General features: G+C 44.0%; 1 protein-coding gene across 1 annotated transcript; it reads right to left on the bottom strand.

Annotated features, from left to right (window-relative positions):
- Positions 1 to 29: 29 nt before the first annotated feature.
- Ccl28 (C-C motif chemokine ligand 28) lies at positions 30 to 26,820 on the bottom strand. Its single transcript, XM_036206921.1, has 3 exons — positions 26,757 to 26,820; positions 5,252 to 5,378; positions 30 to 219 (listed from the first exon to the last, which is right to left on the bottom strand). Exons 1-3 carry the CDS (start codon positions 26,818 to 26,820, stop codon positions 30 to 32), a joined length of 381 nt encoding a protein of 126 aa, XP_036062814.1.
- Between the last annotated feature and the right edge of the window lie 745 nt (positions 26,821 to 27,565).

The following is a 27,565-nucleotide window of genomic DNA, read 5'->3' as shown; positions in this document are numbered from 1 at the left end:
AGCTCTCTCTGTAGGGTCACGCGTCTGTTCTAATGAGGAGCTTTGGGGCCCTGGGTTCCATGCTTTCTCCGGGTGTGACTCTTTCGGGCCCTCCTGCCGTGCCGCTTCTTATGGCAGGGATTTCCTTTGCCGTCCTTCTTCGCCTCCGAGGCTCTCATCCAGCGCTTCAGAGTACGATTGTGCGGGCTGACGCAGATCCTTCTGCGTTTAACATGGAGGCTGCCAAGAAAGGGAGGGAAAGTCTTCACAAAAATTACAAATATAAGCCAGGTGTGGTGGTGCACATCTTTAATCCCAGCACTCCGGAGGCAGAGGCAGGAGGATCTCTTGAGTTCGAGGCCAGCCTAGTCTACAGAGTGAGATCCAGGACAAGCACCAAAACTGCACAGAGAAACCCTGTCTCGAAAAACCAATAAATAAATAAATAGATAGATAGATAACAAATAAATAATTTGTGTGACTTTGAATTCTCCATTAGGTGCCAGGTAGATCTGATGAAATGCAAGTCCTGCTGTATCTACATGTATAATGCAGCTAGCTGTGTCCTAATAAACTGAAACCCTCAAGCTTGATATTTACGGGGAGATGAAGGAAGGGGCGGGGGATAGGTTGCCATTTCTCTTAGGAGAAACTATTATCAGATCATGTGTGGCATCAACACACGGAGGAGAATGTGGGCAGGTGGGGATGGACTTTAGTGTAGTAAAGCCAGACTGTGGGGGAAAGTGGATTTGAAAGGCGAGGTCATCCTAACAGAAGGCAGTATATTCTCTAAGGGCCTTCCGTGGAGATGGCTTCAGAATCAACGCGAGTCTCGGCAGCTTTGTTCTTGGGGGAGAAAACCTCCAGCATCGCTGAGCTTGAAAAACTAAAATACCTAGTTGTAGCGCCGTCCTACCTGCCCAAAGGGGAGAGACACGCTCCTGCGGAGAAACGTAACTGTGTGGGCGCTAAAGGAATAGGCAGCAACCTCCACGTGGAACCCTGTTTCACAGCTGGACCAGTAAGGGCCCAATGTTGAGTGCAATTTAGAACCTCCAGGCGTAGAGCGTGCGAACCTCAGCTATATGCCACTGCCCTTTCACTCGGGATTAAAAGATGAGGCAACACTGAGAAAGGAGGTAGCGACCTCCACACTCCCTCAGACACCCCAGTTTCATATCCCCAACAGGCGTCGGCTCACCCCATTCTGAATGTCTAGTTCAGAAACCAGGGAGACCTCCTGATTCTTCACCCAGGAGGGGACGAACAAATAGTCCAAAGGACAATGGCACAGTGGAGCACACCTTTAATCCCTGCACTCTGTGAGTTCAAGGCCAGTCTGATCTACAGAGTTCCTGGATAGCCAGGACTACATAGAGAGTCCCTGCCTTAAAAAAAAAAAAAAAAAAAAAAAAAAAAAAAGGTAGTTCAATGAGTGTGAGCTGTGGTCCTCCTGTGAAGACTAATCAGGGATTGATCACTAAAGTTTATTTCTGACCCCCTGCCTCAGAGCAGCCCTTCAAAACTACTTCTGAGAAATTCTAACATCCTGAAGGACTTCAAGGGGCACGAGAGGAGTGGGCGGTGGACAACAACAACAAACTGATTTTTCTATCCAAGAGACAATCTCTGTGAAGTGCAAGAAACCTCCGCCTCTGCCAAAGAGAACAGCTTTTCATTGTGTTTCTGGACGCTCCTTAATGAAGTCCCAGTAGAAGGGTGTCAACAAGCCGACTGATGTCTCAGCCTGGAGATCATTTATAAATCAGAAGCAAAGGACTTGTTTCCAGGCAGAAAATGGAGGGGAAGAGTCTAGTGAGTTCGTTGATATTTAATTTCTAGTCCATAATTAATCAATCGTAGTTTTGAGTATACGATGCTTGGGAGTTACATTTGTCTCAAATGTTATACTGGTCTCAAATCTTACAGCCTTTATATGTCATCATGGTTAAACGACTACATTTGGGACAAAGATAGGCATGCTTCTATAGTAAAATCATTTGAAAATAAGACTTCTTTGGTTGAATATTAGAAAACATAACAAAGAGGATCTATAACTTACCACTTAAAGATACAAAAGTCTAATTTTGAAACCAAATCACAACTGCCCTGTATTTTTCCACTTGTTTATCAGCACAGAGTTCAATTTATAAATTGATACTTTTATAAATTAAATGTTTGAAAACAAAGATTGGTTTCATAATTTCCCTTTAATTACAAATTAGTACTTTGGGGGTTGGTGAGATGGCTCAGCGGTTAAGAGCACTGACTGCTCTTCCAGAGGTCCCGAGTTCAATTCCCAACAACAACATAGTGGCTCACAACCATCTATAATGGGATCTGATGGAGGGCATGTGTATATGTAGACAGAGTACTCATACATTAAAAAAAATAATAAGAAAAAACAATCTAGTACTTTTAAAACCTAAAGGTTAATTCTTCAATCACATTTTTCCTCCTCAAAGTGAGGATGTCATGGTTTGAATCTGAAAGGTTCCTCACAGGCTAATGCTTAAATGCTTGCCCCCTGACTGTCCTGTTTGGGAAAGCTGGGGACCTTTGGAGCTGGGACCTTGCTGGTAGAAGCCGTTCACTAGGAACTGGCCTTTGAGAGTCATTGCCCAGCTCCTGGTTCTGGCCTCACTCTGCTTTCTGGCCCACCACGACGTGACGAGTCTCTGCCACATGCAATCTCCCACCGTGAACTCCACCATGTCTTGACTACCACCACGGACTCTAGCACTTAAAAACCATCAGCCAAATAGATCTTTCCTCAGTCACATTGTTTCTGTCAGGCATTTTGGTCAGAGGAGGCAAAAGAAGCAGAGACAGAGGGTTTACACTGTTTTTGTTCCTATGCCTTGAAGATCTCTGACATCCATTAATCCCCACCTACACTGAAATCCTATTGCAGATGGTGTTCTCTTGCAATCTGTCTCTCAAATACCCACAGAAACGTTCTCTATTTTGCTAATTCTAGGTTGAAATGACAGATAGGCCTATGTTGGTGATGTGGGAGGACTTGAGAAGACCAGTTGGAAGCCTGGTGTTTCTCAGAGCAGAGCAGCTGAAACAGGCTTGGTCAATTTAGTTCAGCAGTATCATGCAATGCAAAGATGACTCTCTATGGATTTTTAACTCTCCCAACAATTACCAATGACATTTATTAAAAGTTAATAAAATACTGGTAGAATTTCAATCGAGTATACTTTATTAGTCTTAGAGGAGTATTTAAGGATAGATTTTGGGGAGAGTCATGGTTTCAGGGGGTTCAGTCCATGACTGATTGGCTCCAAGCATTTGATGAGAACCCCATGACAGTGGGAACATGTGCTGGAAGGGGTTCTTCACACTGTGATGGACAGGAAATAGGATCTCCACCAGTGATGGGAAGGAAGGGACTGGGGACAAAGTCATATCCTAGTGACCCACTTCCTCCCACAAGGCTCTATCCCCAGCAGGGCCCACCTTCTAGAGCTTATCGAACATCCCAGAATAGTCACCAGATGCTGAGCAGTCATTCAGTAATAAGCCTGTAGGAGACAGATTATATTCAAACCACAGCTCAGAGATTTTTTCAAATGTTAAGAACCTGAAGTGCCTCTTAGAAGGAGGCACCTTATAGTATGTGCCCTGGACTACCGCAGATTACACCAGTTCCCAATGATTAAACCGTCCAAGCTGACGGAGCCAGGGTAGTGCAAACAGAGGCTGAGGGTTCTCCACCCTCTGCTTTCCTCTGTAGTCATCCAAGATTAAATAATCTTGGACAAATAATTGTTTGCTCCTCAGCATCTGACCTCAAGTGTAGCTGTGAATGAATTAGTCTCTGACTCTTTTGAGGATCTTATAAAATCCAATGGACCGGACCTTTTCCCAGGAACATGCTTATAGGTTTACATGTAAAAATGTCAAGGAATTCACAGCCCCCAATCTGAAGATTTTCTGTCAATGGATTGTTTATGAACCCTTTCTCTGCCATTTTTAGAAGTCTTTGTCTTGGATCAGGGTTTCTCAACTTCCATAATGAGTGGGTATCTCTGAAAAGATGCTGAGAAATCCTCAATATTCATTTTCTCATTCTCCTAGTAATAAGATATTGCCCTTTCTCTTGAAAAAGTGTGTGTGTGTGTGTGTGTGTGTGTGTGTGTGTGTGAGAGAGAGAGAGAGAGAGAGAGAGAGAGAGAGAGAGAGAGAGATCCTAGCAGTAATTCACACTACCAGATTAAAGAAAATCATAGGATGCCCCATAGAGCCCACCCAGCTGGCTAAAGAGTTTCCTGAAGACTCCACAGGGCAGAGACTACTGGTTCTCTGTTGTATCCTCACTTCGTGGAACAGTTCTTGGTACACAATCATTGACTAATAGATACTTGTCGAATTTGTTAATAGAGCAAGGGTTCTCAGGAGCTTAGGCATAGGCAATGGTGTTATTTTATAGTCCAAGGAAAGAACACCAAATGGCTCATTGGCATCACCCTGATGCATATGAAGTGTTAAATCCATCCCACCAGGGAGATAACTCACTTGTGATGTGACCCAGGCTGACCTTGAACTAGTGATCCATCTGCCTCACCCTCCTGAATGCTAGGATTACAGGCATATGCCTCCATATCTGACCTTGGAAGAGCAAGTTATGGTGAGCTCCTGTCTTCCTTTTGAAGGACGTAGGAAGACAAATAGCGCTCTTAAGCAAGAGAGCTGTGTGAGAATCCCATTTCTGCCCTTTGCTAGCAATGCCACAGCAGGTGAACTATGTAATCTTGTCCACTGGCTTCTTCTGCATGGCAGGGAAATAAATGCAGCACTGTGATGAATGCAGATGTTGCTAGTCTGCTTTTCAGATCATCAATTCCTGTTGAATTCAGACAGAATGTCAGCAACCATCTCCTGCCTGGGGAAGGTCACAGTTTAAAGCCGTGACATAGGATATTGTCGTTGCTGACTGCTGTTTTTTTTTTTTTTTTTTAAATCCAGAATCTCCTTTGTTTTGTTTGGTAAAGTCACTAATGTTTTCTGCTGACTGAGGACATTTAGCCCCAACATAGCATTATTGGGAGGCTGAAGGGTGAGTGTAGGACTTGGGTCACTCCTGTACAAAGGGATTGTGTATTTATTCCAGGTAGCCTGGCACTCAGGGGACAGGAGAGTTCCTCCTTCATTTGAATGATGCGTTGGTTGTGTCAGGTAAAGCATTTTGAGCTAGTGTTTGTTAGCCAAGGGGATATTCAGCCTTCAGTTTTACATGTCCTTGCTGAAGGGCACTCACATGATAGCAGCCAAATCACAGTCCCCGTCAGCTCTCTGGATGCTGCAGGAATTCACTCTTTCCAGAAGCCTCCTGGAAATATGATGGGAAACTTCAGTGCAACAGCTGGAAGCTATGGGAAGTATGGCTACAAGAAAGGGAAGAGAATCTCATTACAGTCTGCAGAATTCCGACTTGACCTCATCGTAAAGATGCCAGGGAAACCAATTGTAAATCTACTCGAGCAAGTACTTCCTGGGGGCTTCCCGAGTACAGACAAAGACAGGATGTGTCTCTACCTTGTAGAACTTAAGCTGCACCATGAAAGAGAGAATGCAAATCTCGACAAAGTGACCTAACAGATGAAAGCCGTGAAAAGCTGCAGCCAGTGATGCTAAGAGAGTTGCACATGGAGGATGGAGAGATAGAGTTAGTGCTGTCCTGTGCAGCTCGTTTTGAAAAGAGAGGCCTCATGGGTCTCAGGTGAAGGCTTGAAGTTTTCTGTTAGAACAACTTGGCTTGCAGAGCGTGCGTGAGGTCGCTGGTTCAGTCTCCAGCACCATCACCACCGACAGGAAGCATGGTGGCACACACCTGTGACCGTAGCACCCGGGAACTGGAGCAAGGAGACTATACTAGTTTGGGTCAGCCTGTGCTACATAGTGAGGTTCTGTCTAGAAAGCAGAACAAAACAAAAACAAAATGGGGGAAAAAAAATGACATGGTTAGTGTGCCTTTTCTGAATTGAGTAGCTAGGAAGGCCAGTGTTGGCAGATTCACAAAAGCTGAACCAACATCGATAAATCCTCAAAGGACAGTTTGAGGAGGCTTAGCTTTTGTGAAAAGGGGATCACTGTTTGATAAAGATTGAGAAAATCCACTGTGTAGTGATAGTGGAGATGGATTAAGTGGAGGGAGGTGACGAGCTCACTGAAATGAGCTTATGCTGTCAAGATGTAAGGCACTGAAGACAGCCCAGATATGAAAACACATTCCTCACGTTACAATACCTGCAAATTCCTGCACATCACACACGGAATTCTCTCTGCTTTCCGTTTTACCAACTGAATAGGGAACACAAAATGATGTCAGAAATCGTCCTGGGCAGTGGCTTGCAGGTGGCGGCCTCATAAAGAGATGTGAGCTTCTGAATGAACTAACAATTGGTTGGAAGATGTAGACCTCTATGCAGTAGAAGCATGTCTAACCCTAAAGAAATTCATTGAGTCGTAACCAAGAACAACAACAGCAAAAAGACAAAGTAAGAGAGGGTTCTAGTTTGGATGAGGATCCACGGAAGCAGAAGGTGATGGGGGTGAATATAATCAAAATATGAAGATGTCATAATGAAAGTCATCACTATGAATGATACATGCAAATAAAAACTTTGGGGGAAAGAATAAATGAGCTTCAGTCCAACATATTGTATCCTAGGAAAACAGGATATACATAGACTCCCCAAGTATGTGTTAATTATGTATCTATATGAGCCTATTCACAAAAATCCTCAATAATTTTTAAGCTATGCGTTCTAGTTAATAACTGTGTTTGAAATATAACTATACAAGTGATACAAAGAATTTATACTTCTGCTCAGCTCTACTTTTTTGTTTTTTGTTTTGTTTTGTTTTTCAAGACAGGGTTTCTCTGTGTAGCTTTGCGCCTTTCCTGGAACTCTGTAGCCCAGGATAACCTCAAACTCACAGAGATCTGCCTGGCTCTGCCTCCCAAGTGTTGGGATTCAAGGCATGCACCACCACCGCCTGGTTCAGCTCCACTTTTCAAAGAAGAAAACAAACATTTCCCAGAGCAAATCATCATGTAACAAGGATCTTTCTTTCTCCCAGTAATCTAGTAACAGGTTTTCATTTTGTCATGCATATGGGTGTGCGTAGTCAACTAGATGACCTAGAAGTAGAAAGACATCATTTGTCCAGAAAATATTTTTTGAGTGGCTACCACCTCAAATTTGAAATTTCTAAATAAACAAGGCAAAGTATTTGACCTTATGATGCCTAATATTCCAACGGGAGGCTTTAAGAAGAACAAATTACTACAGCCAACCAAACTAAGTACTGGGCAGGGGATGTAGCTCATTGGTAGAGTGCTTGCCTAGTATGTAGGAGATACTGGGCACCATCCCTAGCGAAACCAAAGTAAGTGCTCAGTGAGATATGTTCAAAATGCTGTGGGATCATAGGTAAATGAATTCATCTACAAAAGTCCATGTTGTAGGACTCCGTTTATATGGAATGCCCAGAACAGGCAAATCTATAGAAATAAAAAGTGGATCCGTGGTTGCCAGAGGCTGGGGGAGGCAATGGGGCCAACTGCTAGCAGGAACAGGATTTTCTTTTGGTGTGATAAAAACATGCTATAATTAGAGTGATGAAGCCTTCATGAATGTGAGTATTAAAAATCATTGAGTTATGCCAGGCAGTGTTGGCACACGCCTTTAATCCTAACACTCGGGAGGCAGAGCCAGGTGGATCTCTGTGAGTTCGAGGCCAGCCTGGGCTACCAAGTGAGTGCCAAGAAAGGCTCCAAAGCTACACAGGGAAACCCTGTCTCTAAAAACCAAAAAAAAAAAAAAAAAAAAAAAAAAAAATCATTGAGTTATGCTGAGCGATGGTGGTGCATGCCTTTAATCCCAACACTGGGGAGGCAGAGGCAGGTGGATCTCTGTGAGTTTGAGGCCAGCCTGGTCTACAAAATGAGTTCCAGAATAGTCAGGGCTGTTACACAGAGAAACTTTGTCTCAAAAAATGAAAACAAAAACATTGAGTTACCTTTTAAAATGGGTGAACTTCGCTGTGTAAACACTAGTTGTAGTTATGTTTATTAATATGTTGATTTCCTAAAATCATTTCTTCCTTTAACTGCTTACTTTCCAAGTCAGAATCTTAATATCCTAAACAAATTACAGCATTGAGTTTGTCCATGTATCCATCCACACATTTATCTATCTCATTATGTATAAAATGTGCTGTGGTTGTACTATGGCGTGTCCCTCACAGATTCATGTACTAAATACTTGGTCCCTGGTTGATGGCACTATCCTGGGAGATGATGGAATTTTGGGAGATGAGACCTAACTAGAGGAAGTGAGTTATTAAGGGTATCCCATCCTCTCTCCTTCCTGTCTGCCATGAGTTGAGTGGCTTAGGCCACATGGTCCCACTACAGCCATGTTCTACTTTGTCACAGGCCCAGAATCAACAGAGTCAAGAACTACAGACTGAAACTTCAAAAACTGTTAAACAAGATGACTAATTCCTCCTTTTAGGTTGTGTTTCCAAAATATTTGTCACATAAGCAGAAAAAAAAAAAACTGATTATATTGCTATACAAAACTCTTGGAGTGGAACCATGAGGGGCTGCTAACTTCAAAACACTGAAGTCAGTTGCGTTCCGAACATCTCTAAATCATGGAATGTACCTTTCAGAAGCATGGTGGGAAAGGGGAGTCACAAGAAAACCTGTGAGGTGATCCAAGCACTGATATCAACTCAATGAATAGCTTTAAATCAGAAAGGTGTCCGGAACCTATAGGAGTTTCATAAAACTGAAATGCACTTCTCATATAAAAATGTAGGATTAATTAAGCTGGAGACTGTTTGATCTGTGAGATTAGCTAATTAAAAGGCCCTAAGTAGCTAAGCATTTAGTGTATGCTGGTATTTAAGACCAGTGATGCCTTGACATGGTCCAAAATACAAAAGATCAGAAAAAACTCTGAAGAGGTGCATGGGGAAGTTGGGCAGTGAAAAATATGAACAGGGTAGGTTGGATGAGGGCCATGCTAAGATTCAGATTCTGTTGGATGACATTGCCCCCTAGAGGTTCTGTTGTGCAAAGTCCTGTCAGCATTTCCCTTTTAAAAAAGACGCTCCACTGCTTTGACTTGAGTCGCGACTCCAGAATTTTACATAAGAGAGATTTAGAGGTATCAAGTAGGTTGAGGAAGAGAATTGTGATACTGCTAGTGGAAATCATGAAGGGAAAAACGGCAAGACACAGGTATAGGCAATGACTTTCTGAACATTGCTCCCGTAGCTCAAGCAACAGCAGCAAGGATTGATGGATGGGATTGCATCAACTTAAAAAGCTTCTGCACAGCCAAAGAAACCCAATAAAGAGACAGATCTCAGAGCTGGAACAACTCTTTGCCAGCTATTCATCGAATATTCAGAATGTACACAGAACTGAAAGAAACCAAGCCCTTCAAAAGAATAAGTAACCTGTTAACAGACGGGCAAATGAACTCAATAGACAATTTTCAAGTGAAAAAATTAAACCCAATTCATAAATACGTGGAAACAATTTTCAGCATCTTTAGCTACTGAGGAAATAGAAATTAAAGGTACAATGAGATTACTTTTCATGGCAGTCAAAGTGATAGTCGTCAAAACCAAAACCAAAAAACAAACCAAAGCAAAAACAACAAACAAACAAACAAACAAAAATCCAATGAATGCTGGTAAAGATACAAAGAAAGGGACCTGATACACTGATGTTGAGATTGCAAATTAGCACTGCCACTGTTACACACACACACACACACACACACACACACACACACACACGGAGAGTTCTCAAAAATTAAAAATGGAACCACTGTGTGATCCAGCTATACCATTCCTTGGGACATGCCCAAAGGAACTGAAGTCATTATATCACAGACATAGTCGCACACCCGTATTTATTGTGGAACTATGCAGTACAGAGGAGCTCATGGTCAATGAGAATGTCTCATTCACTTGGTTCCCAGAGGGTGGCGCTGTTTGGAAAAGGTTGTAGAACCTTTGAGAGGTGGAGCCTTGCTAGCCGAGGCGTTATCCCTGAGAGCCCGCTCTGAGGGCTAGGGCTCTCTCTGTCTCTCTCTGTGTCTCTCTCTGTGTCTCTCTCTCTGTGTCTGTCTGTCTGTCTGTCTGTCTGTCTGTCTCTCTCTGTCTGTCTCTGTCTCTCTGTCTGTCTCTGTCTCTGTCTCTGTCTCTCTCTCTGTCTCTCTCTGTCTCTCTCTGTGTCTCTCTCTGTCTGTCTCTGTCTCTGTCTCTGTCTCTGTCTCTCTCTGTCTCTCTCTCTCTGTCTCTCTCTCTCTCTCTCATCCCTGTGTGCTGTGGAAGATGTGATCACCCAGCTTCTTGCTCGGACCCCCTGCTGCTATGGTCTCCTTGCCGTTATGGACTCCCTCTCTGGAACTGTTAATAAACTCTTCTATAAGGCGCTCTTGGTGATGGTGTTTCATCATCACATCAACGTAAGGTAGCGAATACAGTGCACATCAGTGGATGAGTGGATCAGGAGGAAAATGAACATAAAAGGGGCCTGCCAAGATTGCTCAGTGGGCAAAGGGACTGACCAGCCTGATGACCTGAGCCTGATCTCTGGGAAAGGTGGAAGGAGAGAGCAAACTCCCGAAGGTTGTTCTCTGACCTCTACATGCCTGTCCCATGGCACATGTGCACACGCCCATCCCGCCATACAAAGATAGAAATGTGATTTTTAAAAAAAAACTTATTTTTAAGTAAAAAGGGGTCGACTAGGAATGTGGAAGGTCGAGAGAGGAAGTGAAAGTAAAAAATGGTAATAGGGGCTGGGGAGATGGCTCAGAGGTTAAGAGCACTGACTGCTCTTCCAGAGGACCTGAGTTCGATTCCCAGCACCCACATGGTGGCTCACAACCACCTGTAATGAGATCTGGTGCCCTCTTCTGGCCTGCAGGGACACATGCAGACAGAATACTGTATACATAATAAATAAATAAAATAAAATCTTTTTAAAAAATGGTAATAGAGGGGTTGAATCGATGAAAGTACAACATATACACATATGAAAATGTGATGAAATGTTAATAAAAGGTAGAATTACATGTCATTATTCTGAAGCTACATTGTTTTTACTTAGATGACACTGATACTTTGTGGGGGGAGCTGATCATAGATTAGGGGGGTTAAACCTTTCCCTAAAGATTGCCTAATGTCACCATCACATGAGTCCAGGAATATCATGGGACATAAGCTTTCTTTCCAATCATAGATTACGTAAACATAGACCTGTCTGATGGAGTTAGCATCCCACTGAAGGGACATAGACAAAAAATGTAAATTCTAGAGGCGTCTGGCAGGATGGGCTTGTAAAGCAGCACACACCTATAGAGTAAATCCTACTAAGTATAAACTAGCCCGAGGCTGTGAGCTACAGTCAGGCTCTGCCTGGCCTACTTCAGCTTCACCCACAACGGGTCCCCCAGGTGCCAGTCTGCTTTGGAAAGAACATGGCATAACAGATCCACATCAGAATGTCCTTTTTAAAAGTGATTTGTGAGCCGGGCGGTGGTGGTGCATGCCTTTAATCCCAGCACTTGGGAGGCAGAGCCAGGTGGATCTCTGTGAGTTCAAGGCCAGCCTGGGCTACAGAGTGAGTTCCAGGAAAGCTACACATGGAAACCCTGTCTCAGAAAAAAACAAAAAGTGATTTGTGAGATTGATGTGGGCCTCTTCCTGCTGACAAGAGAAGCAGATACTGAAGTCCATCCTGGAAACCGCAGTTAACAATCAGGGGACATAAGTGACTCATTTACCAACCAAGCAGACTGTCTTGGACGGGGTAGAAATCAAACATGGACTACCTCCGAAGCAAATGTCACCAGAAGCTTAGTGCACGGAGGAAGAATGGTAGGCTACAAAGTGCATGGACAGAGAAGTCTGGGGTGAATGTTGGGAAAGAACCGCAGCAGGCTACCCCAAAGGCTCATGATGTGGATGGTTGGAGCTTATATCCTCCTTTAGACTTCTCTACCTTGATGCTATCCACATGTAAAGAGGGGAAGATGGATAGACACACACACTCATGGCCACCAGCCAAATTTTATCAATTATAGCTCATTTCCATGTCCACTTTTAGTCTGATTTTGAAGCAGTCTGCTTCCACGACTTCATTATTGCAAGCAAGGCTGCCGTTTACGCTTGCCTGAGAACAAGAGAGCACTGACTGTTCACTGTGCACGAAACATTGGTTTAATTAATCCTCACGGCAACTGTAAGCAGAAGGAACTGTCTGTGTTCATCCCCATTTAGCAAATGAGCAACTAATGTGCAGAAAAGTTACATAATGTTCCCTAAGTCAAAGGACCTGGAAACGTGGTCTCGGGTTCACATCCAGACCATCGAGCCGTTTAGAAAGCCCTGCAGGCTGGACCTGAGTTCGTCTTTACATGTCTCCCTGAAGCGGCCTGAGAACTCCCCTAGGTCACCATTTCTCAAATTGTAGCTGCATCAACTGTCAGTGCCCCCCAACCTCACATTTCAGACTAGTAAGTCGGGGTGACACCTGAGCATGCGCGGCCCTCAACAGCTTCCCTGGTGAGGCTGATACTGCTGTTCCCCAAACACACTTGGAGGACCACAGAACAGGCACATGCAGGGGAATTGATGGGGTGTAGGATGTGAACATCTTCGCCTAGACTTGACCGTGCAAATAGTTCTGCAGTGATTCTGTTTACTTACACTTTCAGTACCGGCTAGAGGAGAGCTACAGTTTAACATTTGCAACATTTCATGTTACCTTAAAATGTTACCTTCGCTAGCACTGGAGCGTAACTCAGTGGTAAAGCACATTCTTAGAAGGAACAAGACCCTGGATTCGGTCCCTGGCACCAAAACGAAAATGATGGCAATTTTAAAAATGTCTCAGTGTAATTTAATTTGTATTTCCTTATTGATGAGTTCCAAGCATTCAGATTTGTGCTTTGAATTGCCAAGCACTAATTTGACAAGTTTTTTAATTTAAAAAGAAGAAGAAGAAGAAGAAGAAGAAGAAGAAGAAGAAGAAGAAGAAGAAGAAGAAGAAGAAGAAGAAGAAGAAGAAGAAGAAGAAGAAGAAGAAGAAGAAGAAGAAGAAGAAGAAGAAGAAGAAGAAGTAGAAGAAGAAGAAGAAGAATTTGCTGGGTGGTGGTGGCACACGCCTGTAATCCCAGCACTCGGGAGGTAGAGGCAGGTGGATCTCTGTGAGTTCCAGGCCAGCCTGGTCTACAGAGCTAGTCCAGGACAGGCTCCAAAGCTACAGAGAAACCCTGTCTTGGGGGGAAAAAAAAGAATTTATTTTATAAAAACTCAAACTATTTTTGGATACTCTCCTGGTTAGTTATTGCCAACTTGAACTTTAATTGAAGAATGACCTTGATCAGAGTGGCCTGTTGGCACGTCTGTGGGGGACTGCCTTGATTGTTAGTTGATGTGGGAGGGTCCAGGCCACTGAGCGCTGTGCTGCCCATAGGCAGGCTGTCCTGGGTTATATAAGAGCAGAATTCAGTGAGGCAGTGAACATCCATCCTCTGGGGGTTTCGATTCAGCTCTTCCTTGAGTTCCTGCTTTGATCCCTCAGTAATGGACTGAAACCTGGAACTGTGAGCCATGTAAACTGGTTCTTCCTCCAAATTGCTTTTGACCAGAGTGATTTATCACAATAACAGAAAAGCAAACCAGGAAAGATACTGATCTTTTGTCAGTATTTAAAGCTATTTCCCCGAAAATAGCATTTTCAGTTTTTCTTTATTGTTTGCTATTATTTTAAAAAATCCTGCCATAGTTTAAAAAAAATAGCTTTTTTACAGCCCAGCATTTATTGTATGCCTATTATTGTATGTCAGAAATCTTTTTTAAAAATGTAATTACCTATTGTAAAGCTGTCAGGACAAATTAATTGTTCTCTCTATTTTCAAAGAGCCAAGAAACCATTTTTTTCCTTTCCTAAGAGAATTTTCTTGTAGACATAGTGAGTGAATTTGTATATTTTCATTTAGAACAATATAATAACATGTATACTAATATGTGTGTTCTTTTCTTTTAGTGAGGCAGGGCCTTATTCTGTAGCCCAGGTTGGCCTCAATTTTGTGATCCTACTTCTTTGGCCTCTTGAGTGTTGAAGTTATGAGCATGCACAGCCACACCCACTCGAAATATGATGAAATAGTCTCAGCATTAGCTCCCACAGAACATCTAGGAACTACCACGAGGTGCAACTCTTAATCTTCTGAGATGAGAATTTAGTCTTTCTCCTGCTCTGCTATGAACCATTCTGTGCTAACTTCACAGTCAGTCATACTACCCTACACCCTGGTAATCTCTTCAGGCCAATAACATAATGTGCCACCTTTCCCAGCTGACAAGATGGGCCTTTTGTTGGTGGAATTCTTCTGCTTCCCCCAACAGAACTGCCATGTCTTCCTGATACAGGACATACACCCCTCAAGTCTTCAAGTTTCTGTAGATACATGGGTCTGTTTTTCAACTTTTTTTTTTTTTTATTCTGTGCTCTATTTACCTATCTGTGCATTGTGCTAGCCTGTCTTATGTCAACTTGACACACACTAGTGTTATCTGAAAGGAGGGAACCTTAATTGAGAAAAAATGCCTTTATAAGTTCCGGCTGTAAAGCATTTTCTTAATTTGTGATTGATGGGGGAGAGCCCAGCCTATTGTGGGTGTTTCCATTCCTGGTCTTATGGTCCTGGGTTCTATAAGAGAGTTGGCTGAGCAAGCCATAGGAGCAAGCCAGTAAGCAGCACCCCTCTGTGGCCTCTGCATCAGCTCCCGCCTCCAGGTTCCTGCCCTGCTTGAGTTCCTGCCCTGACTGCTTTTGATGATGAACTGTTATATGGAACTGTGAGGGAAATAAACCCTTTCCTCCCCAAGTGGCTTTTGATCATGGTGTTTCATCATAGAAGTAATAACCCTAAGACATATGTCAATTCTACGTTCTCAACTAAGATGTTTTATAATAAATCTTGATCCTGATACAGTAAATCTACCTGTGGAGTTTATTCTTCACTACTTTGTTGTCCTTGGTCTTTTATTCTTTATATAAATTTTAGGCACATCTTGTCTTGGATCTGTTTATAGGTATCTAATAGGTTTTATTCTATTCTGAATGCTCCTGCCTTAGAGATAGGGTCTTCCTATGTAGCCCAGGCTGACCTCTAACTTTCAATTCTCTTGCATCAATCTCCTGAGTGCTAGGATTATAGGCATGTGTCATGATCTCTACCTGAACATGCTTTGAAAATATACCTGTAGAAAATTAGTTATTCTTACATATAAGAAGGCAATATATTGAGCTACAGGGAACCAGAGACAGGATGATATCAAGCTCAAGGCAAGTCTGAACTGTGCAGCAACACACAGAGACAAACACACACACACATGCACACACACTTACACACACACACATGCACACACACACAGACAAACACACACAGACAAACACACACACACAGACAAACACACACACACAGACAAACACACACACACAGAGACACACACATGCACACAGAGACAAACACACCCACACATGCACACACACTTACACACACACACATGCACACACACAGAGACAAACACACACACAGAGACACACACACACACAGAGACAAACACACACACATGCACACACACTTACACACACACATGCACACACACAGAGACAAACACACACACACACACACACACACACACACACACAGGTTGGGTGGGTGGGTGTCATTTTTCAGGAGGCCCCTGAACTTTTCTTAGTTGTTAACAATCTGGAGTAGATTCTCTTAGGTTTATTAAGTAAATAGCAAAATTTTTCATCTCTTTTTAATTCCTATACAGGAAGTAACATACTCTGGGTGTTAATGTCCCCCAACAGCCTCTTTTAAATGCTTGGACTCTAGCCTGTGGTGCTGTTAGAAGGCGGATTAGAAGGCAGGGTCTATCAGGAGGAAATTTGGTCATGGGAGGAGTGTCTGAAAGGGAGAGGGACCTGTCACCTTCTGTTTCTGTCTCTGATTCACAGTGGCCATGGCGTGAACAGCCTCTTCCATCATGCACTGTTGTCATTGGTTACCCCATTAGACCACTGCCCAAACGGGCAAACCCAACACAGAGTGGAACCATAGTCCGGAAATTTCTGAAACCATTGGCCAAAGCCAACCTTTACCCTTTTATCTGTCACACACACACACACACACACACACACACACACACACACACTTTTCCTTTTTAACCCGCTGTGCTGTTAATTGCCTAGAACCGTGCCTAGACCCTGTAAGATGAATACCCAATCTTCAGGTAATGAGAATTAACCTCCCTTTCCCCCTTATGCAACCAGGATAATTATATTTGGTCATGACTTATTCATTTTATTTACTCCTTTATTTGTTTTTGCTTGTTTGTTTGAAAATTGCATCTGTGTTCATAAGTTAGCTTATACCTTTACTGCCTGATATTGTTTTGGGGAGACTTGAGTATTAAGGTTATAATAATGTCAGTGATGTGCTGGACAGTTTTCTCTGATTTTTTCATTCTGAATTCTTTGAAAAACTTTGTATAAGGACTATTTGTTCCTTCAGTATTTTATAAAATCTCCAGGTATTAGGAGCTTGGGTCTGAAGGAAAGATGTTTAACTCTGATTTATTTTATAATTATTGGATACTTATATTTTTAAATTATTCATGGAAGGGCTGGGGCTGAGGTGGCTCAGTGGTAGATCACTTGTCTGGCTATGTGTGTAAGCCTTAGATTCATTCTCCAGTACTGTTTCCAAAACAATTTGCTAAGAAATTGTGCTTCTTATCCACTATTTAAATTTTATTATTACAAAGTTTCATAGTCATCTTACTGTGTTTGTAATATATATTTATATGAAAGGATATATATGAAGGGATACTAGTTCACTCGCGTATGTGGCTCTGGCAACCTTGCCCTTCTCCTCCATTCCCCTAGTCATGCTGAAAACAGATTACCTTCCTAAAGCTGGCCACCAAGATCTGTTCCCTTATTTGGCCACTTCCTCCTCCTGAGGCTGACTACCAAGATCCAGCAATCAAAGTATTGAAGTCCAGCAATCAAAAGCCCCCTTTGGCTCACCTAATTAACATGCCCAATCAAAATGGACCACGGCATCCCAGCCCATTCTGACACAGACCTTCCTTTTTTTTTCTCTCCTGAAAAATGACACCTGCAAGGTCATTTGCTGCTGCCTTCTGCCTAAGTGAGGAAGCAGCCACCTTTAACTTTTCCTCCTCGCTTAATAAAGAATCTCTCGGTAAAAACAGGTATTTGGGTGTGAGTTGTGTCTAATCCAGGGACCGAGAGGCAGACCTCGCTGTTTGGGGGTTTCCTTCAATATAATAATTTAAAATTTGTTTTATGATTGCATACTGTGTTTGAAGAGCGATCCCTATGCAAAATAATAAACACTTATAAACTTACTTTGCTTAAAAATTAAAAGATGCATTCAAGTGTAAATCACAAAATACTAATAGAGGAGTACAAAAGAATACCACTCATCACCGATAGGATAAGTGTTAAATTTAAGCCAGGTGGTGATGGCGCACGCCTTTAGTCCCAGCACTCAGGAGGCAGAGCCAGGTGGATCTCTGAGTTCGAGGCCAGCCTGGTCTACAGAGTGAGTTCCAGGAAAGGCGCAAAGCGACCCAGGGAAACCCTGTCTCAAAGAACAAAACAAAACAAAACAGAACAAAAAAGTTAAGTTTAGACGTCGGTGTTTACATTTAAAACACTCGCGAGGCGACCAAAACCAGAGGTCTCATTAACCTGGGGGGAACTAAGTCGCAGGAACCCGGAAAGCACGGCGCGGCGACGCTTTACGGCTGCCGTGCTGCTCACGTCTGTCCCCGGGGGCGGTGTTGCAGGGGAGCTTGGCTCGGGCTGGTAGCCTGCAGGCAGGAGTTAGCCACTCGGAACCGCGTCGCTCCGCGCGTTACTGTGGGGACACCCTGCTCCCTTGCGGTCTCTCCTGGCCCCAGCTCGTGCGTCCTAGAGAGGGAGCCCCGCCGGGCGGCCCAGAGCCACCCCAGGGTCTGGAGGGCGGAGGCGGTGCACACCCCCACGCCTTGTCCCCACGCCTTGTCCCCACGCCTTGTCCCCACGCCTTGTCCCCACGCCTTGTCCCCCATCGTGGGTCTCTTCGGGGGTCTCGTCACTTCTGAAATAAACCAGTAGGAGTTGTACAGTGTTTGCAGATTGCCAGGGAAACACCGTATCTACAGTCCTATTTGAGTGCATTTAAAAAATGGAATAAAAAACAAACAAACAAACAAACAAACAAACCTGTGCCTAATAAAATACACACTGAAGTAAAAACAGACTTTAACCTTGGCCTTCCAGCGCTCATCACTTGCCTCATCTGAGAGCCCTGTGTATGGCTTTTGATGAAATTATTTCAGATTCTTGTGTATCTCCATTAAAGCTTTTTGCTGACGTCTTATCTTTTTTAACATTAGCATTGCTGCACTAACCTGCTTTTGCTCATGTATTTGTTAAATTCACTTTTCAATTGACCTTCCTTCCGTTTAAGTGAGGGGTGCTGGGGGTTGAGTGGCAGTACCCACCTACCCACGCTAAGCACACCGTACTTGGGAACTGCACCCCAGACCTTTGTCTTAAATTTTATTTTTAGTTTTTTAGAGACAAGGACTCGCTATGTAGTCCAGGCTGGCCTCTGCCTCCTGACTGCTGAGATTGAAGGTGTATGTCACTACACCACTTGCCTTACATTTTTAAGTCACCCTCTTCTCTGCTTTTCATAGCTCCCTTCTGCTGGACTGGTAAGTTTAATACATTTCCTTTGTTGTCCATGGAGGTGCAGTAACAGAAAGGAAAGACAGGGAGATCAGGAGTTAAAAGCTAGGTTCCTTTTTCTTGCAGTAGGTAGAAACTGGCACCGAGACCCACAACTGGACAGTGTGCAGAGTGAGACTCTAGAGCCCTCAGCCCTAAATGGAACGTCTTCATCACACTCATCAAGTCTCGGGATCATGTGGAAGAGGAGGCAGAAAGACTGTAAGACCAAAGAGGATGGATAGCTCCCAAGAAACAGTGTCTTCCAGATAATAGCGCTAGAGGCACTTTTGAACTGGCAGAGACTCCAGCAGCAGGAAGCAGGTCTGCACAGGTCAAAGCCAGATAGGGTCCCAGGGCTGAGAGGGGAGGGTGGACATAGGCTTCAACCCCTAACCAAGAAGCCATCTGCAGCTGATACCCACTGGCAAAAGAAAAAATAATTTTCTCCAATGAAGTCTCACTGGTTTATTAACCACACTTCAGGGTAGGCCCCAGCCCAGGAGTAGTTGGCCAACACAAAATGAAACTCAATGGTATTTTTGTAGATGTTTTTGTCTCATTTTGCTTTGGGCATTTTTTGTTTTATTTGGTCTTTTGCTTTCCTTTTATCTTATCTATCTGTGTATCTATCTATCTATCTATCTATCTATCTATCTATCTATCTATCCGTGTGTGTGTGTGTGTGTGTGTGTGTGTGTGTGTGTGTGTGTTTCTTTTTGGTTGTTTTTTAAAGAATGAGAGGGAAAAATCATAAAATTGGGCAAGGATGTGGGGAGCATCTGAGAGGAGTTGGAGGCAGGGAAAACCATGATCAAAATATATTGGATGAAAAAAGGTTTTTCAGTAAAGAAAAGAAAGAAAAAAAAGCCAGCTTCAATTGGGTAGTGTGTTTAAGGCTACCTTGGGCTGCAAGAAACCTTCTCAAGAAACAAAGCAAAAGAAAATAGAATCATCCTTATTTGAGGTGTTTCATCTCTTAAAATGTTGAAATACATTTCCAAATAACTATATAATGAAACCGTTTAAATTTTAATATAATTTCAACTTTCTTGTAAATAAAAGTTTTTGTTTTTGTTTTTTGTAAAAGAAAAATGCAGTGTGAGCTGGGTGTGTGCCACACAATTATAATCTTAGCACTGGAGGCTGAAACAGGAGATTGTGAGTTCAAGGCTAGCCTGGGGTACATAATGAAACTCTAGCTCAATCAATCAATCAATCGATATGTAATCCTAGCACTTGGGAGATGGAGGCAAGAGGAGAATCAGGAATTCAAAGTCATCCTTGGCTACATAGTGAGTCAAGGCTAGGCTGTACCACTTAAGACTTTGAAAAAGCAGGGAGTTGGGGAAAGAAAACAAAATGTAGCTTGAAAAGCATACCATGTAAAAAAAATAAACAGTAAAATAAATAAACAGTAAAAATAAAAAATAATAAAAGTAGTTAAAAAAATGCATGCTATTGTCTGAAAAAGGACTCACAAGATCAGTGCAGAATATGGAAGATCTGCCAAGTTTCTTCAGTGTCCCAAGGCTAAGAGGCAGTTTTAAAAGAGCAAAAAAACAGTGTTAAGACGGTGGTTGGCTTACTGGTTAGTATTTAGTGTCACCATGGCATGACCTACAATCATTTGGGATGAGGAAATCTTGTTTTTTTTGGGGGGGGGGGTTCGAGACAGGGTTTCTCTGTATAGTTTTTCGTGTCCTGGATCTCACTCTGTAGACCAGGCTGGCCTCTGACTCACAGAGATCCACCTGCCTCTGCCTCCCAAGTGCTGGGATTAAAGGCGTGCACCACCACTGCCTGGCGAGGAAATCTTAATTGAGGGATTGCCTAGATCAGATTGAGCTGGGGCCATGTCTGTGAAAGATTGCTTGAATGATGAATGGGAGAGAGCCCAGCCCACTGTGGGTGACACCATCCCTAGGTTTGTGGGCCTGTGCTACGTGAGAAAGCTAGCTGAACACGAGCTGGTGAATGATCCAGTAAACAGAGCTCCTCCAGGGTTTCTGCTTCCTGATTCCTACCTTGAGTTCCTGCCTGACATGCCTTAGTGGTAGACTGGGACCTGGAAGTATAAGAGGAAATAAAATCTTTCCTTGGTAGATGCTTTTGGCCAGAGTGGTGTTTGTTTTTTTTTTTTGTTTGTTTGTTTTTTTTTTTTTTTTTTTTTTTTTTAATCACACCAACAGAATCAAACTAGGATAGTTAGGAACATATGTGCCCATCCAATGGACCTCATAGTAGAGGAGCCATATCACATTGGATACCCACGACTGTCCACGAGTAGGCATCTGTGAGGCAGAAGGTTGCCACGCCCGAAAGAAGTACTCCCACGTTCTTTTGGAACCATGGAATGTTTAGAAGAGAGAGGGTGAGAGGTTTCCATTACTCAGGGTCAAGATGCAGTCCTTAGAGAATGAACTCCAGAGAGTAGAAGGGGCTTGGGTCATTTGTGCCTCAGAGACATCCGGATAAGCCCAGAACTTAAACGTGTGGAAAGAGACTATCGGGCTTAAATCCCGCCTGTCCATTTCCAGCTGACTCTGGGTGGGTTACTCACAGACTCAGTTCTGTTTTATTTTATCTATACTATGAAATAGCAAGAGCACCTACCTCCCAGGGCTGTTGTGAAGATTGTGTGCATTTGTACATCTAACTGCTTAGAGCATGGACAAGGTGCTGGAGTGATGGCTCAATGGTTAAGAGCACTGGCTGCTCTTCCAGAGGTCCCAGGTTCAATTCCCAGCACCCACATGGCAGCTCATGACTGTCTGTAACTCTAGTCCCAGGGGACTTGACACCCTCACAGTGCAAATAAAGTTAAATTTGAAAAAACAAAAAAGGAAGGGAGGGAGGGAGGGAGGGAGGAAGGAAGGAAGGAAGGAAGGAAAACAGTGGACAAATAGTAAACAGTAAATGGAACACACCAGGAGGCTAATGAGGAGCAGTGGCTGGTCCATGGTACATATCTACATGTCCACTAATGTCCATTTATCACTGGTTATTTTATTTATTTTGGGTGTTAGAACCCCGGGCCTCCTGTGTGCCAAATGCTGTCCACTGAGTTGCATCTCAATTCCACTTTTTTCCAACTGATTTTAAAAATCAGCAAGAGGGGCCAGTGAGATAGCTCAGTGGGTGAAGCGCTCGCCCACACAAACCCTGACAACCCAAGTTAAATCCCAGAACCCACACAAAAGTGGGAGGGAAAAGAATCTACTCCACAGGTTTGTTTTCTGACCCCTGCCCCCCCCCACATATGCGCAGGTTTGCCCCCATCCCAACCTATACAAGTACACCAATGAATAATTTTTTTATTAAATCTAAAAATAGAAAAGCAAAAGAAAAACCTGGGGGAGGGGAAGGAGGGGACCCAGCTAGTGCTGAGTACCTACTCTGCCAAACACCGTGTATGTGATTTCATTTAACCATGAGGATAACTAAGAGAAATAGTGTTTTATAGGAAAAGAGATGAACTATGAGAGACTAAGCAATTTCCCTAGTTCATGGAGTTAGAGCTCTTAATCTTGAAACCCAAAACCCAAGCATCCCAGTATGTCATCGTTTCTCAGACTGGGTTTCATAGACTTCTGAGAAAGCCTGACAGATGATTTCCCTGACCCATGAATTCTCCAGAGAGCCATTATATCAGTCCAATGGCCTTCTAGCCAACATGCCTGATCTTCCAGAAGGCTGCCTTAGCAGAGCACTTTGAGGACATTTGAATTTTTCATGGTAGTGTCAGTGAGGTTAGCAAGTGTAGGATTACCAGTTGAACTTCTCAATGCATTCACAGTAAGGGAAGGCCAAGTTACATCACTGAGGGTCAAACAGAAAACGGTGAGGATGAGCATTTGTTGCTCGGGCATGGCAGGACGTGCATCAGACCCATTAGTTTCAGCCAAACTTTATTAAATTAATGTCAACATACAGAAGCCAACTCAGCTTTGTAGTTGTGTTTTTAAATTTTGAACATTTTGGCATTGTAAATAGTAGAAGTGATTTATAATTGCACAAGTATACGTGGTTTTGTTTACACACGAAGTAACAGTAAGATAAAAGTCGAGAATGAAGAGGGTGCTTCCCTTCAAAGGAACCCAGACATTCCTCATATTGGAAAAGACTGCTATTATATAACACTGTTTCCTTAACGTAGAAAAAGATGTTTAAGAACCAGGTATGGTGTCACATGCCTTTAATCCCAGTGCACAGGAGGCAGAGGCAGGCAGATCTCTGTGAGTTCGAGACCAGCCTGGGAGAGTTCCAGGACAGCCAGGGTTACACAGAGAAACCCTGTCTCAAAAAAAAAACAAAACAAAACAAAACAAAAAAAACCAACAAAATTTGGATGTTTAAAAGAAATAGCTGTAGCCACATTACAGATGCAGCTGCTCTTCGGAACTAAATATAACACTGAATTGACAATCTAGGATTGAGGGACAACATAAACATGTTTTAGCTACAGGCCATACCTGATGAGAAATTGGCCTGTTATGTCAGACTTGTCAGGAGCCACTGCTAGTGAAACAGAGAGCCTCACCTGGAAGAGCAACTTTCCAAACACAAACTACATTGGCAATCCCTCCTACAAATGATTTAGTAAGGTTATTATTATTATTATTATTATTATTATTATTATTATTATTATTTAGCATCAAGTGTATAGCAAGTAGCTACGTGATTCAGGAGCCATCCTGGTGGTTGTGAGAAAGCAGGCCACTCACAGGTAACTTAGGACCTGTGGGTGAAGCAAAATCTTACAACCCGCATCTTTTGAATACAAATGAAACCTTAGTCAAGGTACGGTTAGAACGGCCTGAGGCCAGCGAGACGGCTCAGTGGGTAAAGGCACTTGCTGCCACGGTTGATCTGAGTGTGGGCCCCAGGGCTCATATGGTAGGAGAGAACTGAGTCCTACAAGTTTTCCTCTGACCCCCACATGGTTCCATGGTGGGCCCTGCTAAACGCAGATTAAAATGTAACACACACACACACACACACACACACACACACACACACACATGTAAATATATATATAAACAGTTAAGTGAGGCTCACCCTGCATTCTGGAGTTAAATAATCTGGCTCAGGGCCACTGGATGGCAGACAGTGCTCATGGACTCAGTAATGAGTTTTTGGAAGCAGCAGCCATATCGACAGGGTGTGCTCTGCCTCTGGATGGAGTTCAAGGTTTTGGTCATGGATAATATCACCTGCTTCCTGATTAATTTGGAACACTTTGGAAATGTCAGTTATTGAAGCATCACATCAAGATAATAGTTTAAGATACTATTAAGATAATGGAACTGTATTGTCCCTGAAAGAACAAAATGTGTTTCCCAGTCTCAGACTGGCACAGGCCACTTCCTTGTCCCTTTCTCCAGTCTGCTGCAATTGCCAAGGCCACCTGTCCCCTTCTCTCCACTGCATGTCTTCCTCACTCCCTTCCCTATTTGGCTTTCCACCCCCCTTTTGGATCCAGAATCATTTAGTACTACCACAGGGCACCCTCCCCCAAATGGAAATTTACTGAATTGGCTTGGGGCCTTCTTAGTTCCACAGTTGTTCCCAGCCCCACCTCCGTGAATTTTAACTCAGTATCTTTTCTCAAGACCGGGTTTCTTTGTGTAGCTCTGGCTGTCCTGGAACTCGCTCTGTAGACCAGGCTGGCCTGGAACTCACAGAGATCCGCCTGCCTCTGACCCTTAGAGCTGGGATTAAAGGCGTTCACAATCACTCTCTGGTGTTTGTGCCCCCATGTGCCTGCAGTGCCCGAAGAGGCCAGAAGAGGGTATCAGACACCCCCCCCCCCCCCCCCCCCACCCCGGACCTGGAGTTACAGACAGTTGTGAGCTGCCATGCAGGTGCTGGGAATGGAACCCAGTTCTCTGCAGGAGCAGCCAGTGCTCTTAACTGCTGACCCACCTCTCCACTCCACCACACACACCGCATCACTTATTTTAAATGGCAGAAGTTGGGGCTTGTCAGACAATGTGGTTTTCCTGTTCCAAACAGCCTCCAGTAAGGGCCCGAGGCTGAACCACACGCTGAGAATCTCAGCTCTCTGATTATCACGGCCGGATGTGCTTTTCAGCGGCCTTCGCTGTTTGCCTCTTTCCCCTCTCTCTACCTGGACTTAGCCTCTGTGAGGTTTGGTGCTGCAAGCCTTCCTCGTGGGCTCCCATTCTGCTCTCCCCTTCCCCTGAATAAGAGGGCTGCTGGAGGGCGGGGTGTGTTTGTGTGCAGCCGGAAACAGATCCGGAAGCACGGCTTGAAAATCGCGTTTGGTAGAGTTGTAGACGCGGGTGTCAAACCCGAGTCAGTAAGTTGAGAGTTCCTGAAAGTGCTGAAGACACAATGGTTAACTTCTCTGGGGAGAGATTGTGAAATAAATGGAAAGCTTCCTTCTCTATCTTGTTAGTAGAAATGGAGGAGGGCCAGGTCTTTCCTCTTCTGGTTCACTTAAGCCAAGTACCTTGCTGGACGACATCGAAGTCCTCAAGCAAGTGCTAACAGGAGGGGCACAGTTCATAGGACACAGACCACCCCCGGAGACGGGCAGGAGCTCATCTGCAGCCACCAGCGGCAGCCAGGGCAAAACCCACTGTTGCCAGGTCTGAGGATTTTTCCCCCCTGCAGGGGCTTGAACCCAGGGCCCTGTGCTTGCTCTGAGAGGAGAGCTCTCTGAGCCACCTAGCCTCCAACTCTCACTTCTGAGAGAAGCTGTAAATCCAGTTTGCGTGTGTGTGTGTGTGTGTGTGTGTGTGTGTGTGTATGCGCGCGCGCTTGTACAAAGTTGTGATTGTGCAATAGGTTTCGAAATGTTGACGAGTGCATTTAACAAGCAGACTGGACTCAGGCTCTGTTTAGGCTGCAGTTTAAGAAAAGATAACTGGAAGAAACCTATCATCCATAACTTTCTATGTGTTGAGGGTTTCTTTCTTTTTCATTCTTTGGGGTAATTAATGCTCTGTTTATCATCTATCTTCAGGAAGATACTCTACTTAAACTTTCCATGGCCAATATTAGTGTCATAGTTCATTCACTTACATGTTCCAGTCGTTGATTGATTGCCAGCAGGGTGTGGTGGCTCATGCCTATAACCCAAGCATTTGGGAGGCTGAAGCAGAAGGATTGATGTGAATCTGAGGCTAGTGTGAGAGGCATAGTATGTTCTAGGCCAGCCAAGTGAGCTGCCAAGTAAGACTCTAGTTCAGCAGTGGAGAAGGGGTTCTTAAATGCAGTCGTGAATGCTACTGGACTAGGTTGCTTTCAGTCCAGATGCAGTTATGATCTCTACATGTTCACCACAAATGCAGGAGTTAGGTTCTCTTCAGTACACTTTGTATGGCTCCATCTCCTTGATCTTGCTCTCCTTTCTAAGGGCTAGACTGAAGTTTGGTACCCACAGGGCTGACTGCTCAGGAAACTGGAGCTTACCTGCCAATGCTGGTTTTTCTCCAGGGGAAAAAAACGCATACACAAACACACAGAGACACAGATGTACACATTCGTGCATGCAGAGACATGCACACACACACACACACACACACACACACACACACACCTGTTCAGAGAGTCTAGCTGTTTGAGGCATTTAGATGGAGAACAGTGGCTCTACCCCAGCTTTTAGCTGGGAAAAGCTAATATTCTGTCAGCAGAAAGTTGCACCTGCATGGAAGGTCTCATCTCTGATAACTGATGAATATTCCCGGGGAAATAAATTCCTCCCCGAATCCTTGACCTCGAGCCTGTGCTGTTCTCCAGGTGATCAGAGAGAAATGGAAAAGACTCACCCGAAGACAGAGACTCATTTCAGCACTTATTTGGGAGGCATCCCCACCTTCCCCTGGAGCCCCAGGTCACTGGTGCCCCCCTCCCCCCCACAACAACTCACCTTCTGAGGTTCGAAAAGCCACACAGACAGCCACAGCCATGAAGGTGAGTCCTGCCTGCCGCATTCTGGCCTGACCCACTGAGTCTGGCGGTGACTCGGGTGAGGCTGAAGGAGCAGGAAGTGAGTCTAAAGGTGTCCTTAGGTGCCCAGAAACAACATAAGTAGGCCAGGTAGCCCCGCCCTGGGAGGTTCTCACGTTTCTTTCTAACACCAGGTTCCAGCCTGGCGGTTAATTCCTGGACTGATGTGTGTCCACATGTCGAGGGGGTGTCTGGAGAACACCTGTGGCCATATAGCAGCTGATGAGGTTCTTACCAGTTGGCAGTATTCATCAGAATCATTTGGAAGCCATTAAACATATGGAGGTCTACATAAATGTATCTGTCAGCCTCCATCTACACACCAGAGTTCTAGGGTAGGAGCATCATTTGAATTTCATAGAAGCTTCATGGATGATGCTGATGGACACTTCTGTTGAGAATCATTGCCTAAAAGAAATTGTAATTTTTTTTTAGGGTCTTGAAACGGAGTTTCTAAGGACAGGGTGATAAGTCATAAAAAAAAAAAAAATCATCTGCATAGAAAGGTGGGTGAAAATTCACCTGGGCTTGGTGTGCAGTCAGATTTGGGTTTATTTGGGAGAGAGGCCAGGCAGACTGAGGGTCGTGACTCTGGAAAAGCCCAGGACAGGGCGATTGGCCTTGCTGCCAATCAGCTTCCTGAGTGAATCCATGGGGTACCGAAGATGGCCGGATTCTAAAACTGAGCAACTCTGAGCAACTTCAGACACTGTGGCTGACTTCTCTGTA

This window comes from Onychomys torridus, chromosome 15 (genome assembly GCF_903995425.1).
Source record: "Onychomys torridus chromosome 15, mOncTor1.1, whole genome shotgun sequence".
Taxonomy (NCBI): domain Eukaryota; kingdom Metazoa; phylum Chordata; class Mammalia; order Rodentia; family Cricetidae; genus Onychomys; species Onychomys torridus.
Note: the sequence above shows the minus strand (reverse complement) of the source record. Positions and strands in the feature narration are given on the sequence as shown.